This window comes from Prinia subflava, chromosome 18 (genome assembly GCF_021018805.1).
Source record: "Prinia subflava isolate CZ2003 ecotype Zambia chromosome 18, Cam_Psub_1.2, whole genome shotgun sequence".
In the NCBI taxonomy this organism is placed as follows: Eukaryota; Metazoa; Chordata; class Aves; order Passeriformes; family Cisticolidae; genus Prinia; species Prinia subflava.
Window position 1 is genome coordinate 2,040,407 of NC_086264.1, and position 14,750 is coordinate 2,055,156.

General features: G+C 60.0%; 2 protein-coding genes and 1 long non-coding RNA gene across 7 annotated transcripts; 2 read left to right on the top strand and 1 right to left on the bottom strand.

Annotated features, from left to right (window-relative positions):
* Positions 1-3,371: 3,371 nt before the first annotated feature.
* Positions 3,372-8,267, bottom strand: GC (GC vitamin D binding protein). Of its 4 annotated transcripts, XM_063415131.1 has the most exons (12): positions 7,774-8,267; positions 6,614-6,683; positions 6,046-6,178; positions 5,755-5,966; positions 5,433-5,565; positions 5,223-5,317; positions 4,829-4,958; positions 4,528-4,730; positions 4,105-4,237; positions 3,896-3,993; positions 3,586-3,718; positions 3,372-3,511 (listed from the first exon to the last, which is right to left on the bottom strand). In XM_063415131.1, the coding sequence occupies exons 1-12, from the start codon at positions 7,880-7,882 to the stop codon at positions 3,458-3,460; spliced, it is 1,503 nt and encodes a 500-aa protein (XP_063271201.1). In that variant the 5' UTR covers positions 7,883-8,267; the 3' UTR covers positions 3,372-3,457. The 4 variants fall into 4 exon arrangements, with proteins under 4 accessions (XP_063271201.1, XP_063271199.1, XP_063271200.1 ...); XM_063415129.1 differs by having other exon boundaries at positions 3,896-4,237; XM_063415130.1 differs by having other exon boundaries at positions 3,461-3,718.
* On the top strand, positions 3,529-5,814 carry LOC134559857 (uncharacterized). 2 transcript variants are annotated; one of them, XR_010082598.1, is made up of 5 exons: positions 3,529-3,669; positions 4,845-4,954; positions 5,147-5,285; positions 5,442-5,579; positions 5,676-5,814. It is a non-coding gene; the product is annotated as an uncharacterized LOC134559857 (long non-coding RNA). The 2 variants fall into 2 exon arrangements; XR_010082599.1 differs by having other exon boundaries at positions 5,657-5,785.
* A 3,183-nt stretch (positions 8,268-11,450) lies between the features above and the next one.
* On the top strand, positions 11,451-13,575 carry DCTN6 (dynactin subunit 6). The gene is made up of 7 exons (XM_063415266.1): positions 11,451-11,543; positions 11,671-11,735; positions 11,812-11,917; positions 12,571-12,659; positions 12,852-12,899; positions 13,000-13,142; positions 13,241-13,575. Exons 1-7 carry the CDS (start codon positions 11,521-11,523, stop codon positions 13,337-13,339), a joined length of 573 nt encoding a protein of 190 aa, XP_063271336.1. The 5' UTR covers positions 11,451-11,520; the 3' UTR covers positions 13,340-13,575.
* The last annotated feature ends 1,175 nt before the right edge of the window (positions 13,576-14,750 follow it).

The window sequence follows — 14,750 nt, forward strand, 5'->3', positions numbered from 1 at the left end:
TCTGCCGGGCTCGGGTCCCGTTCCGGGCAGCCCCAGGGCTGGGCTGGAGCTGCTCCCATTGCCGCCGCCGCGCCTCTCCGTAGGGACCGAGCTCGGCCTCCCTGTGCGCCCTCCCGCCCTCCCACGGCCGACCGGAGAGAGCCGGGGGCGTCTCGGTGTCCTGGGGCGGGACCGGGTAGGGGAAACCGGGCAGTACTGATACAAAACAGGTGAAGCGGGGCGGAGCTGCGCGTACCGGGGCTGTTGGCTCCCGTCCCCCCTCGCTGCGGGCTCCGGTGCCCGGCAGGCGCTGCCGGGAGCTGCGCTCCGGACGCTGCCCCGGCACTCAGGTTTGTTTCCCTCCCCTCGGTGCGGGACCCGCCGGGCTCCCCGTGGCTCTGGCAGTGGGTTTAGGCACGGACCCTCTGCGAGGGGACAGCAGCAGCAGCCCGGGATGGGGCCGGTGTCCCCGGCGTGTCCCACGCTGTACGGCGGGAGATGGGGACGCGGGGGAGCCGCGGGTCCCGGGCAGCTCCCGATGCCCACCACGGGACCGGCTCCCGCCCCAGCCGTGGCTCGGTGACCGGCACTGGGGGCTCTGCGTGCAGCGTCTGCCAGCCTGTACTGGGGAGACTGGGAGCGGGTGGGGCCGGAGTGTCCCGGGAGTGGCGGTGACCCCTCCTGCCCCCGGGCTCCGTGCTCCCGGCGCGGACACCGCCTGGTTCCTCTGCCCAGCTCTCCGCACGAGCAGGACACAGCCCTCCAGCCTGGCACTGGCTTTGCCAGAGACAGGATGCGCTCGAACGGGTGAGTGTGGGAGCAGCTCTTGGGGAAACTGGTTTGCACTGGGGTCCAGCCCCCTGTTCCTGCCCGGGGTCATCCTCAGAGGTGGATGTCTGGGAGCTGGAGCCGGCAGCGATATTTGCTGTGGTAGGGGCTTGGGGGTGGCTCTGGAGCCGTGTGAAGCCCTGCGGTGACAGAAAACCTCCTTTTCCAGCTCAAACCGTGCCGTGGTGAGAGCAGGGACCTGCCTCAGTTCCTGCAGTCCCGTCGGTGAGACGGTGATTCCAGCTGGACACCGGAGCTGGTGGCCACCCGGTGGTGCCAGTCCCTCGGGAGGTGTTGGTGCCCAGGCGATGCCACGTGGCTCTGGAAGGCTCATCCCAGTGCCCAGGCAAGGAGCACGGCCCTGAAGTGCTAAGGGACTTTTTTTTTGGCACCTACTTCCCCAGGGTCCGGAATGGGGATGTGGATTCTGGATTCCACACCGCTGCTGGAAGCCCTGGTGTGAGCTGAGTGGCACCAGCAGTGCCCGTGAGCTGATCCCCCCCTATAAATGGCTGTTTGTCCCCACGCTTTGCTGGGCCTGCCTGTGGGGATGAAGCCAAGAGAAAAATGCTTGCTGTTCCTTTTAGGAATGTGCTGCTCACAGTCTGGGAAACAAATAGAGTGAAAAGGAGGTATGAGCCTTTTTCCTGTCTGTTTTTCTGGGTGGTTGAAGTTGATTGCTGGGATGCTGCTGGCCCAAAAGAGCTGGGAAAAGCAGGCACTAGAAAATCAGCAGCCCTGCAGGTCTCAGAGGTGGATAAAACTAACACTTTCACTATTTTTATAATGCTTCATGGAGCACTGGCCAGGTAAGTGTTGGAACTGTTTTATTCCATGCTGGGTTTTCAGTGCCTCCAGTAACTCTCCTTGGGCTTTTCCCATGGCAGTCCTACCTTCCCTGGTTGTAATGAAGTGATGCTTCCCTGGATGCCTCCCTGGAATTCCTGCATTGCCACTGAATTCCTGCTTTAACCTGACGAATTCCTGGGGAGTGGACTAACCTGATGGAATGTGTTGTGCTGGGGATTAAAAAAAAAAAAACCACAACAAAGTCAGGAACTTTATTGCTTCCTTTACATTTTTGGGAAAGGATTAGAGAGGTGGTGAGATGAAAAGGCAGGAGGTGAATCCACCTTGTGTGTGTCACAGTGCTGAGAGCAGGACGAATGAGAGATCAAAAATAAAATTATTATAAAAAACAAATAAAAATTGCTGGTAAAACAGAGAGTGGAAAAGCCAACTGGTTTATGCCAGGCTGGCAAGGACTGGATGGAATCCCTGGGGAGGTGATGCTGGCTGGCATCAGGCAGGAGCAGCCTGAACTTTCCAAGGAATCTGGTGGTTTTAGTGAGAGGATTATGGTTCATGTTGTTTTGAACAGCAGCTGAGTATTTTTGGATGGCTTTTCCCCCCGTAAGCAGTGATGGTGCCACCTGGCAGAGATGTCCTTGGCTGGCTTAATGGCATTTCTCCCTCAGTCTTCCTTGGAATCCCAGAGGATCTCTGTAACTGTTAGCCCTTACCCTCCACATCTGGAATGTGAAGGATGTGAACCTGAGTGCAGGAATGAGATGTGGGTCACTCACCCCAGCAGAACAAGGTGAAACCCAACTTATTAATTGGAAAGAATTAGAAATAACTAGAAAAATTGGAAATTAGTATGCTGGAAAATAAATGCCAAAGGCAGGCTGTAACATGAGGGTGGTGGCTGGATCCAGTGCCTTGACATCAGGGGGTTTGCTGCTCCAGTGCAGCAGGTCCAGTCCCAGTGGGATTCTTGGGAAAAACAACAACAACAAAAAAACCCAAACTAAAACCGAGTTGTGTTTTCTATCTAGTCCTGTATCCCAAAATAAGAGGGGGCTCTGGCAGGAGATGGACAGGGACGGTGCCAGCCAAATCCATCGTGTTCCTCACACTTCAGGGAAACTCAGCAGTGATCCATGGGCTGCCAATGCTCCCCTGGAAAGGGATGAGCTGGCTTGAGCAGGGAGTTCATCTTGGTTTTGGCTCTGTTTTGTCACTCTGTGCACCCTTACCTCTCTGTGCACCCATGTCTCCCTTTCTGCTCCCCCTGCTGTATTTGTTGTACACAAAGCTGCCACATTTGGGCTTGGGGAATTTTCCTGTTGTTTTCTGGGCTGGGTTTGCCATCCTCCTGCATCCCAACCTGGGGCTCCTTCACCTGCAGCACCTCCAAACCCTCCCCCGTGCTGGCGAGGGCTCACCTGCGCAGGTGGGGGGGCTGGGGGTGCCCAGGGTCCCCCTTTCAGGTGATGAGCTGTTGTTTCCAGGTAGCTGAATACCCCAATACACACAGACTGCTGTCTTTACGGGCATTTCAGGAGTGTTTTCCCTGTTTTTGCTTAGTTTTTAGAGCTTTAGCTCCCAGGATCAGGGCTGGGACCTCTCCCTGACCCTTTCCCACCCTCCCCACCGCTTTCCCAGCAGCAGTGATGGGACTTTTCTTGTCTTTATTTTGGCTGCAGGAATACAAGGGTGGCAGGGAGCTGTGTGACACCTTCCATCTGCTGGGCTCAGCTCCCTGATCCCTCCCGTCCCCCGTTCCTGCGTGTTCACAGAGCTCAGCCTCGTGGTCCCCTCCCTCCGTGCACGCCTGGAGAAGCGATCCCGGGCCGGCGCCGGGCCCCTATCCCAGCAGGCAGGACTCCTCCTGACACGCTTCTCCCAGCCCCGAGCTCACCTGGAAGGAGGGAAGAGCCGAGGGGCAGCCCAGGGCTCCGGCCCCGCGGGGCGCAGGAGGGGCCGCGGCCATACCTTGGAAGCGCAGAGGAGCGGGGGAGCGTCCGGGAGGCAGCAGGTGGAGGCGAAGGCCGCTCGCTGCTCCAGGAGCTGCTCCAGGTGCGCCGGGCTGGCCCCGGGCTCGGCCTGCCCCAGGCTCTCCCGCAGCCTGCGGCGTGGGGAGCGCGGTTACTGCGGGGCCCCGGCGTGCCGGGCCCGCGGCTTTCGGGCACGGGGGGAACGAACGCGTGGGTGGCTCCATTCTGCACCCTCAATATTTTGGACCAATTCTGATTGCTTGCAGTGGTCCAGGTGGGTTTTTTGTGGGGGGAAGGCAAAGGCTTACCTCTTCTTGAACTCAAGGAAGGGCAGCTTGTTGTACTGCTCGCAGAGCTGGCTGGCCTTTTCCAGGAGGGGGACTAGCTCTGCTTCCATCCGCTTGCGCTGCAGGCAGAGGGTGGGAGTTACCAGGCTGGGAAAAGCCTCTGTGGGGATTTGGGTGGCACTGGGAGGGGGGGGGACAGGATGAGCCGCCAGAGCTCCCACAGCACTCACCTTGCTGTCCAAGCAGGCGGAGGGGTCCTTGGTGGAGCAGCATTCCTCCCGAAGTTTCCCGGAGGAGTCATAGAGCTTGGCGAGGACGGCGTCAGGGAGGCTGGGGTGCCTCCGTGCCAGCTCAAACAGGGACCTGGAGTGGGAGACCAGCAGTCATGGGAGTTTTCATTAGGGGTGCTGCTCAGAACCTCCAATGCTCTGAGGGGAATGGGGGGAGCTTTTGGCATCTTTGTGCAGCCTCTGAGGCTGCCTGGTGGCACAAATTCCCCCGAGGGAATTGGGGATGTTGCCCTGGTTATCCCCATAATAACCTAAGGGTTAACAGGGTCAGGAACTGGTTGGACTCGATGATCCTTGGGGTCTGTTCCAACTTAAATGGTTTTATTCCATGACTGCACCCTGGCTGCCGTGGGTCCCACTCACCTGGTGGCATGCAGAGCCCCGTCCTTGCCACACAGCTCCTTGTTGGTCGGCTCAGACGCCTCTGGCAGCTTGGGGGCCGGCGCTGGGGGCATGGCCAGGATGCAGAAATGGTTTTCCATCAGGTTTTTCCCCGTGCAGCAGTCAACGAAGCGCCCATCATGGGCCGACAGCGTGGCGCAGACTTTGGCTGTGTGCTCCAATAGCTGCAGAGAGGGAGCGGGGGATGTGCAGGTCCCCTCAGCTCCCGGAGCTCCTGCTGGGATGCGGGAGCTGGGTCGGGGTGAGCTCCAGCCTCCCCTACCTTCTTCTGCATGCAGTCCTCGGCCAGCGAGTCACAGCACTGCGAAGACACCTCAGCAGCGTCTTGGGCCAGCGGGAGAAGGTCCTCGAAGGAAGCACTGGGAGCCTTCTGAGCCAGCGAGGCCAGGTAGCTGGGGAGCACAGGATGTGCGGGGCTCAGGGCCTTGGAGCCCCCTTCCCAGGGAACAGCTCCCAGCAGGGGTGTGGGAGTGAGGGCATGGGGAGCGCAGGGCTTGTTCTGCACCTGTGCCATGCATGGAGCATCTCCAGGATTTATACAGAATTAAACCTTGTATTTCTGAATGCTGCCTGCCAATAGGATCTGCAGAGGGAGAGAGGAGCCCTCTCCCAGCCCGGCCCCTGTTCCAGGATGGAGAGGCCATTTCCCCCTGTACCTGAAGCTGACTTTGTCCTTCCCGTATGCTGAGAAGCGCGAGCAAATCCGGTTTGATGTCAGGGTGAGCAGGGAGAGGGTTTTCCTCTCCAGTTTCTGCCACAAAAAGAGAATGGAAAGGTCCTCCTCTTCCCGGGGCCATTAGCACGGTGCTTGCCTGGTCCCTGGGGAGTGAGGATGGGGGCGAGCCCAGCACTCCAAAGGGTCTCACCTCCTTCAGGAAGCAGGGAGTGGGTGCAGGGGAGATGCAGCAGGTGGAGACCATGGAGAGGAAGGTCGTGGTGGAAGCCAGGAGCACAGGCAGGGGAGCCTGGCTGTAGCTGCTGGAGTACTCATAAAGAAACCTGCGGCAGAGAAGGTAAAAGGAGATCAGCACCTTGGGATCAGGGGATTGGGAACATATAAGTGTGGTTTGGAGGTGTTAACGTTGTCCAGGGATGGGAACCCTCTCCAGGTACCCCCTCAGGCTGGCAGCTCACGGCACTGGCTGGTGCCATCACCCACCCGGGCTCGGTGGGAGACTATCCCCTCACCTATCCGCGAATTCCCTGGGGTCCTCCCGGAAGGCCTGGCAGAGCTCCTTGTCGGAGGGCTGCAGGTAGCGGGGCAGCGGCTGCGGCGGGTGCCGCAGGGCAGCCAGGCACAGCTTCCGCTCCAGCCCCTCATGGGCGCAGCACGCGGCCGTGCCGGGGTGCGCCGGGAAGGGCGAGTCCGCACTGCAGGACTTCACCGACAGCGCCGTGGACTGCAGAGGGAGAGAAGGTTACGGCCACCCCGTCCCAGCTCCGGTTTGGGGTCCATCACCCATTTCTGGTCAGCCTCACCCCGGCATCGTAGCAGGAGGGGTCGGCCCCGTCGGTGCAGCACGTCTCGGCCAGGGAGATGATTTCCCGGACGAGGTGGCCAATCTCCTCGAAGGTGCCATTGGAATATTTCCGGCTGTTGGCAATGATGGTCCTGGGAGCAGGGAGCAAGGACAGGGAGAGCCAGGTGAGCTTTTTCTCTTTGGTCAGAAATCATGTTACAGCACTGTTCTGCCCAAATGGGTTTAACAGTGCTGGCTGTGGTGCTGTGGGAAATTACAGCATATTCCTTGGAAAACAGCCAGGAAAGAATTGGAACAGCTTCCAGGCTGGGGGCTGCCACTTTACAAGGGACTATGTGTCAGCTCTGATAGAATTCTTGATTGTTTAGGTACTTAACTGATTTTGAGGAATTCAACAATGAATCAAACTTTTCTCCTGCTAAAAGCAATCAGAGTCCAGGGGTTGAATTGCATCTTCCCATTTTTAGTGAATTGAATCCATCTTCCCTTCTCTAAGATTTCTATTTACTGTTCTTGGCTCAGGTGTCGTGTGTCCTGGGAGGGCACCGGCAGCAGGAGGTACCTACAGGGTTCGGAAGTTCTCCTTTCCCAGCATCCTGTACTCCTGGCAGACCTTCTCCCAGACATAAGCCTTCCCTGAAAGTGCAGGAGAAGCAGGAATTGTGAGTAGGGAACAAGGAATGCTCTGCCACCACGCAACACGCTGCTTTATTCACTTGAGGTTTGTTAATTTTTTCCATTACTTCTTTTTCCAAGTAGGATTTGGTGGTCCCTAGGGAGATGTTGGCACAGCTGGTCTGGGAGCAGCATCCCTGGTATCCAGGCTGCTGCTCCAGCTTTGCAGCCAGGGAAAGGGGCAGGGAGAAAACCCTCTCTGGAGCTGGGAGAGCTACAGGTAAAACATATGGCAGTTTTTGAGTATGGAATATGTGGGGTTGGTTTTTTTGGCAGGGCCTGGAAACCATAAGGGCTGGGAGCTCTGGGGCCAGGTCCAGCAGTGAAAACATTCCCAGCAACGTTGTCATCCCTGGAAAAACGGGATCGATTTTTGTCACAAATCTGTGGGGTCAGACTTTGGTACCAGCAGGGTAAACACTGATACCGGTGCTTCCTGGCATTACAGTGTGGGGCAGGGTCACCTCCACAAATTCCAGGGGTTTGGGCCATGACACTGAGGGTCACATCGCTCTGCTGGGCTGGAAGGGGGTAGGGTGAAGGTTGCCAGAAAAGGGGAAGCCATGGAAAAGGCAGGTCTCTTTCCTGGCAGGAATGTTGGCTATCGGTCCCAGCTTGTGGCATTTCTGTCCACTTCTGTAAAGCCATATGGGAGAGGTAAGTTTGGGGTGTTTTTTTGGCAGGTGGGTGATTCCCTGTGGAGCTGAGAAGGCAGCAAAGGGCAGCAGATCATCGTTCCCATCAAAGAGTGGGTTTTGTAGAGGAATGGTGGTTGTCAGGGGGGTCAGGAAATCCCATTTTCCTCTGGAAAGAGAAGGAGCTGATCCCTGCAGCTCTGTCCTCTGCCCCTCCCACCTCCTCCAGCATCACCCCAAAGTGGCATCCTGGATACCAAACCACCATCCCGCCCCTTCCCTTTCCTCTCTGGTCCTGCCCAGTGGTTTGGCTGTAGGCTGGGAGAGGGGAGGCCACCAAAAACCACTGGAACTGAGGACCCATTCCCGTGCCCCTCATCCCAGGGGCTGGCAAAGCCCCAGGATCACACCCTTACCTCGGTGTAGCGCGTGTGCAGCAGCCAAGAGCAGCAGCACGGCCAGAGCTGCCCTCATGCTGGAGCTGGCTCCTCTCCTCCTGCTGGGAAGCAGCACTGGGAATCCCATCCCAGCATTTTTATGGAGGCAGTGTCAGCAGCTGGGAGAATGATTAATCCCAGAGGGCAAGCATCCTTGGCCTGCCGCCTGCAGCCTGGGTGCCAGCGCCTCAGAAATCCAACCGGTTTCAATCATTAACTTGGAAAAACAGGGATGGGTGGCTGTGAAACCTCAGGATCTGTGGAGGATGCTGGGAGCAACAGGAATGACAGAAGGAGAAAAAGCATTCCGTGCACCCCGTGAGTGGAAACCTCTGTGTGCTTGGGCCAGTATCTGATCCTGAGGAAGGAGACACACCTTTTCTTGGATGTCAGCACACCAAAGCTGCTGGTGCTTCTGGGAAATGCCGGCTGTAACCCGTGGAAGCTCAGCTCCGGACTGCACCTCAGCCCCAGGTGTGCACATCAGGTGTCATTCCTGCCACTGCTGGGCTGGGGTCTCTGCCTTTACAACCCCATCCCAGATTTCTGCTGGGACTGTTGTAGAGCTCTGTGGGGTCTCCCTACAGTGCAGCTTTCCTTTTGTCCCTAGAAAAATGAAAATTCAATATGTTATCAACTTCTAGGGTCCTAAGACAAGCGTAGGAAGAGGAGAAGATCCAGCTAAAGTGTTGTTCACTGGTCCTACCTGGGGAATTATGAGAGGGAAGCAAAGAGGAAGGGATGGAGATCCTACTGCTGCAGTGAGACCCCTGGTCCCCAAACCTGCTCAGCCTCCCCATACACCCTGCACTCCCCTTGAGGCCAGATGTTGCCTCTCGGGCCTCATACCCTGGGATGCAGACAGAGCTGTTTTTTATGGAAGAACCCAGCTTTTTCTCACAGTGGTCTGCACTGCCAGTCAGCTGCAGCTTGGGACCAAATCGTGCCAACACAGGAGACAACAATGTCCTGTTCTTGATGGCTTATATGTGAAAGGTGAAAATAAATAATTAGGATCTCATGGAATGGGCTCTCCTCCTGGACGAACTCTTCCTGGCGTGCGTTCATGTCATGGCCGGGGGGTGGGAGCAGCGCCCACAGCCGCTCTCGGGGCTGTGAAAGGCCGGGCCGCCCCTCGAGAAGCCGGTGCCGGTCGGAGCCCCCGCGCCGCGCCCGGTCCTGGCCGGGGTTCTGCCCCTGCACCAGGGAACCTGCACCGCTCCGCGCACCGGGGCAGGAGCGGCAGCGCCGGACTCGGCCCCAGCGCCCGTCCCGGAGCGGCTCCTGCCGCCCGCGGCCATCCCGGTCCCGATACCAAGGCCGGTCCCGATCCCGCCTCGATCCTCCCAACGTGGGAGAGGCGGCACCGCCCCGGATCCCCCGGCAAGGCCCAACAGCGCTCGGCCGCCGTCCCCCCCACCACGGTCGCGGCCCCGCCTGGAGCGCCCCCGGACCCCGAGCGGCCCCGCCGGGAGCGGCCCCGGGCCGGGGCTCGCCCAGGGCCGAGAGAGGCTCCGGGACGGGGCACGGGGGGCGGGGCCTGCACAGGTGTGAGGGGCGGGGACAAAGGGGGCGGGGCCTGCACAGGTGTGAGGGGCGGGAACAAAGGGGGCGGGGCCGGCACAGGTGTGGGAGCGGGGACAAAGGGGGCGGGGCCGGGGGCGCGTGCCAGGGGCGCTGCGGCGGGGCCGCGACTGAGGCCGGGAGGGGCTGCGGGGCCGAGCGGTGCTGGGCTCTGCCGGGGGTCCCGGCCGGGGCCGCCTCTCTCCCGTCGGGAGGATCGAAGCGGCATCGGGCCCGGGATCGGTATCGGGCCCGGGATCGCGGCGGTTCCCCGGTTCCCCTGTGCGGACACGGAGCCTCCGTGTGGCCCCGGGACCCCGCAGGGCGCCCTCTGGCGGACACGGAGCGCGGTGCGAGCGCGGCGCCCCCGCGCGGCCCCGGGACTGCGGTGCGGGGGGCGGGGCCGGTGGGGCGGGGCCGGCACAGGTGTGGGGGCGGGGCCACGGAGCAAGTGCACAGCGCGGGACAACAGAGCGCGTGCGAGGGGCGGGGCCGGCACCGGCGGGGAACAGGGCGGAGCCAGAGAGCGAGGGGCGGGGCCGGCACAGGTGCGCGGGGCTCCAGGACGGCTGCGCGGGGTGGGGCCGAGGGCATTTAAGCCTCGGAAGCCCCGCAGGCGCCATTCGCGCCCACAGGACGCGGTGGGGCCGGCAGTCGCCGGTCCGGGCTCCCTCGGTGGGGCCCAGGTGAGGCGCGGAGGTCTCAGCCTTACATCTCTGCTTCTCTCTACCCGTTCTTTCTTTCCCTCCCCTTTAGCTCCCTTCTTTCTACGCCCCGTCAATACCCCCTTCCTCCCCCACCTGACCTCCCCCCGCGCCTTGTCCTTGCCCTGCTACGCACCCCAGCCACCCTCACGCCTCGTTCTTGCCCCGTTCTTCCTCACTACCCAACCCGACACCCCCTTCTGTTACCCCTCCAGCCTCCCCTTTCTCCCCCTCGTCCTTCCACCCTCCCTGCCCAGGCCGACCTTGCCTCCCCTTATGCTTCTCTCCAGCTCCCCTAGGCCCCCTCTACCCTCCCTGTCATGCCCTCGTATTGCCCGTGTCTCTCCTTTATCTTGCCTCTCTCTCTCTTATCCCTATATCTCTTCCTTATCTTGCCTCTCTATCTTATCATCCTATCTCTCCCTTATCGTCCCTCTCTTTCCCTTATCTCTTTCTCTCTTCCCCCGCAGTCACGGGGTTCGGGGCGCCGGATAATAAAGCCCAGAGGGCCGGAGCGCGGCGCCCCTCGCGGGAATCCCCACACGGGGCCGGAGCCGCTCCGCGGGTCCCCCCACGCACAGCCCTGCCCTGCCCTGCCCTGCCAGGTGTGCGGCTTTCCCCTCATCACACTGGGGGCGGGGTGGCACAAACTCCGTGAGGAGGAGAAAAGATGAATAGACCGGCTGCCGCCAACCTCCCCTTCTCTCCGCGTCGTGGAGGCTCAAATGGCTCATGCGGCGTTTCCGGGGTTTAAATGCCCTCGGCCCCGCCCGCGCAGCCGCCCTGGAGCCCCGCGCACCTGTGCCGGCCCCGCCCCGCGCTCCGTGGCCCCGCCCCGCGGCCGCCTCGCTCCGCCCCCCGTCCCGCACTCCCCCCCGTCTGGGGTCTGCCCTGAGCCCCCAAGTGCCCGTGTGTGGCTCTGGTCAAAGCCTTGAACTGCCTGTCTGCGCCTCCTGTCGCACTGCAGCACTGGAGTCTGTGTCACAGCCCTGGGACTGCCCGGTGGGGCTGGTTCCACGTGCCAACCACGCAGGACTTGGAGCCCCCCGCCAAAAACACAGGATTTTGTCTCCATTTCTGAGGGGAAAAAACCAAAAAAATAACCAAACCTGTTTTATTTTATTCAGAACCTTAAAACGGGCCAAATAAGCCTGGTGCCCCCAAACACGGGACTTGGTGTCTGTTCTCAAGCACGAACACGCAGGACCCTCTCTGAGCCCCCAAACACGGGACTCGGTCTCTGTTCTCAAGCACGAACACGCAGGACCCTCTCTGAGCCCCCAAACACGGGACTCGGTCTCTGTTTCCAAGTGCCCGGCTCAGCCGAGCCCCTTTCCTCGCCCCTTTCCTCGCCCGGGTTCCGGGAGGGGCGATCTAGGCCGGGCGGTGGCGCCGCCGGGCCGGGCCCGCCCGCGCAGCCCCGGAGCTCCGCCCCGCGCAGGCGCCGCTGGCCGCGGCCATGGCGGAGAAGGTGCAGAAGAGGTGAGTCCCGATCCCCCCGGTCCCTCCCGGTTCTCCCCCGATCCCTCCCACAACCACCCCGGGGCGCGGCGTCCCGTCCGCCCGGTCCCTCGGCGGACCCCCGTGACCGCCCCGTCGCTCCCCGCAGCGTGAAGATCGCGCCGGGCGCCGTGGTGTGCGTGGAGAGCGAGATCCGCGGGGACGTGACCATCGGTAAGGGCCCTGGCCCCGGCCCTGCTCCCCCCTGCCTCTGAATCCTTCCCAAGCTGACGCCGGGCTCTCCCCGCAGGGCCCAGGACCGTGATCCATCCCAAGGCCCGCATCATCGCCGAGGCGGGGCCGATCGTCATCGGAGAAGGGAACCTCATCGAGGAGCAGGCGCTCATCATCAACGGGTCCGTGGGACACCCGGGGGGGGGGCCTTAAAAAGCCTGAGGAGGTGGAGTTTGTTGGAAAAAAAAGTCGCCAAACTTCGTGCCTTTGTGTACACGCGTGGCACTATGGCTTGGGGAGAAGCCACAGAATCACAGAATTAGCAAATGTTAAGTGTTTGAAGGGACCTTAAATATCCTTTCATACCACCCCCCTGACACAGGCAGGGACACCTTCCACTATACCAGGTTGCTCCAAACCCTGTCCAGCCTGGCCTTGAACACTTCCAAGTCTGGGGCTGCCAGTATTGCCCTGGGCAGCCTATTCCAGTATCTCAGCCCCATCACAGTAAAAACTTTCTTAAAAACCTAATTTCCCCCTGTTTAAGTCTGTGCCCATTATCCCTTGTTCTGTTACTCCAGTTCCTGACAAAGAGTCCCTCTCTGGCTTCCTTGTAGGCCCCCTTCAGATATTGGATGGTTGCTTAGTTCCCCTTCTGAATCCTTCTCAAGCTGACAGAGTAGAAGAATCCTAATCCTAACCAGTCTCAAAATTCTGACAGTCCAGCTCTATTGAGTGGGATATCTGTGGATTCAGTCTGTCACAAAGTTGAGCTGCCACACAGAACACTGTCATCGTGATCTCAGACATGGAAATCTGTTCTTCCTTTGTGCAGGTATCCAGAAAACATAACCCCAGAGAGCGAAGATGTGGAGCCCAAGCCCATGGTCATCGGCACCAACAATGTTTTTGAGGTCGGCTGCTGTATCCTTGCTGTGCAGTGACAAACCATCCGGCACGTTGTGCTTCTGGATCCCTCCAGGGGGAAGCATCTTTGGGCTCTGTCAGGGTTCAAATAGCCCAGGGCTGGGTGGTGGTTTGAAAACGGCATCAGGATTTTTCACCTGTTGAAAAAAAGCAAAGCATTTTCCAGTTTTACTTAACACAGACCCGTAGATTCCCAAGCGATGAAGGTGGGAGACAACAACGTCATTGAATCCAAAGGTAATTCCCAGCTTAGTGCCTTTGGCCCTGCTGGGATTTTGCTGCTGTAATGCTGTGGGGACCACACTCACGGGAATTCCTCTCCCCCTCTCCCTGGCAGCGTTTGTTGGCAGGAATGTGATCCTGACCAGCGGCTGCATCATCGGGGCCTGCTGCAACGTCAACACCTACGAGGTGATCCCAGAAAACACCGTCATCTACGGGGCCGACTGCCTGCGGCGCGTGCAGACCGAGCGGCCACAGGTACATGTGTGACACGGGACATGCTGCCACCCCCTGTCCCCCTCGGGCGGCCCTCTGCCCTCGGGCTGTTCCCTCACCTCCCCTGCCTCCCTTTCCAGCCCCAGACGCTGCAGCTGGATTTCCTGATGAAGATCCTGCCCAACTACCACCACCTAAAGAAGACCATGAAGGCCTCGTCCACCCCTGTCAAGAGCTGAGCACTCACCTCATGCTTCCAGTGCCTGGCCGGGTGTCTGGTCCTGGGAAGCCCGACACACTCCGGGAAGCGTCCGGTCTCCACATCCCTCATTCCATCAAACGATTTCTTGCTTGTTTGTGTAATTTATTTATCTTCCACCGGGAATCTCGGACCTGCTTTGAGTCTGTTGTCTCTCACGCATTAACTCTGTTTTTCGTGCTTTCTTTTGGGAATAAAGTGTCCCGTTCTGCTGTCCGAGGGAGCCGCAGCCCTTTGACTGTGCGGGGTGCGGTGCTGGGTCACACCGGCGCTGTCGGGGCGGGTGTCACCCGCCGTGGCGCCGGCAGAGGGCAGTGCGACCCCGCGCTCCTCGGGGGTCCCGGCATCCATCCACGGCATCCCGGATCCACGCGGGGCCTGGGCCGGGAAAGGCTCCACGGACCCGGTGCCACCCTCTGCCCCTTCCCCCAAAGGCTGCTCCTGCTCGGATTCCCTCCCAGAGCGGAGCTGAACCTTGTCCACTCGTTCCACTGCAGCCCCGGTACTGGCCACACCTCCCAGCTGTTCACAACTTCCCCTTCTATCCCTGTATGACACAGTCCAGCGTTGTGTCCCAGCACAGATGGATGTCGATGCAGCAGAAATTCCTGTAGGAACGAGGGTGACAGCGGAGAGGATCAGCAACTACCACAGAGGAACCCAAATTTTTGTGGGACACGGGGCTTTGGGTTGGGACCGGGGGTTTCAAGGCAAAGAAGCAGAGCAGTATCTGCTGGAGGAAACTGGATTTTCTCCCCAAGTCCAGTTTCATGGTTAAAAAAATTCCAGATCTCTCCTTTCTCTGGTTTGTGATTCCAACCTGGGTTGTAGCACTGCTGGGGAACTGCAGCTCTTCCCCAAACTGAGTCCAAATAAGGGTTGTGAATATCGTCCCGCCCACTGTGCAGCCAGAGCTTTTTGTGGAGATGTCTATGGAGGGGGAAAACAACGGGATATTAAACACTCCTCTAAATTCCCCCCGTGCTGAAAATCTACCCCAAAAGCCAGAGGCTCCAGCAGTCTCTGTGGTCTAGATTCCCTCTGGGGCTCAGCTGCCCTTGTAGCCAGACACTTCCCGCTCCCCCAGCTCCAGCTGGCGGAGCTCATTTCCACCTCCCTCCCGGCACGAGAGGTTCTGCCCTGTAAATCACTGCTGCGGGGAGCTGCAAACCTGCGGGTGGCCAGGCTGTGTCCCCTGGCCTGTTTGGGGCGGCGAGGCGCAGAGAGGCGGGCGGTGACCTTAGGCACCCGCTGGGAACGATCCCTGTGTTGAGGGCAGGATGTCCTCGGCGTCACCTCCGGCCCCGAGCGTTGTGCGCAGGCAGCACCTGGGCCGGACACAGCTGCTGCTCTCCACCCGAGAGTCTCCGTCACACTGCTCCAGAGCCGAG

Coding starts and splice junctions, on each gene's coding strand:
- GC (XM_063415128.1), bottom strand. CDS start 7,882: ATGGGATTCCCAGTGCTGCTTCCCAGCAGGAGGAGAGGAGCCAGCTCC. Junction 5,566..5,754: donor CCCAGGGAATTCGCGGATAG/GTGAGGGGATAG, acceptor TCTCTGCCGCAG/GTTTCTTTATGAGTACTCCA. Junction 5,318..5,432: donor CTCCCTGCTTCCTGAAGGAG/GTGAGACCCTTT, acceptor TTTTTGTGGCAG/AAACTGGAGAGGAAAACCCT.
- DCTN6 (XM_063415266.1), top strand. CDS start 11,521: ATGGCGGAGAAGGTGCAGAAGAG. Junction 11,544..11,670: donor GCGGAGAAGGTGCAGAAGAG/GTGAGTCCCGAT, acceptor CGCTCCCCGCAG/CGTGAAGATCGCGCCGGGCG. Junction 12,900..12,999: donor CAACGTCATTGAATCCAAAG/GTAATTCCCAGC, acceptor TCTCCCTGGCAG/CGTTTGTTGGCAGGAATGTG.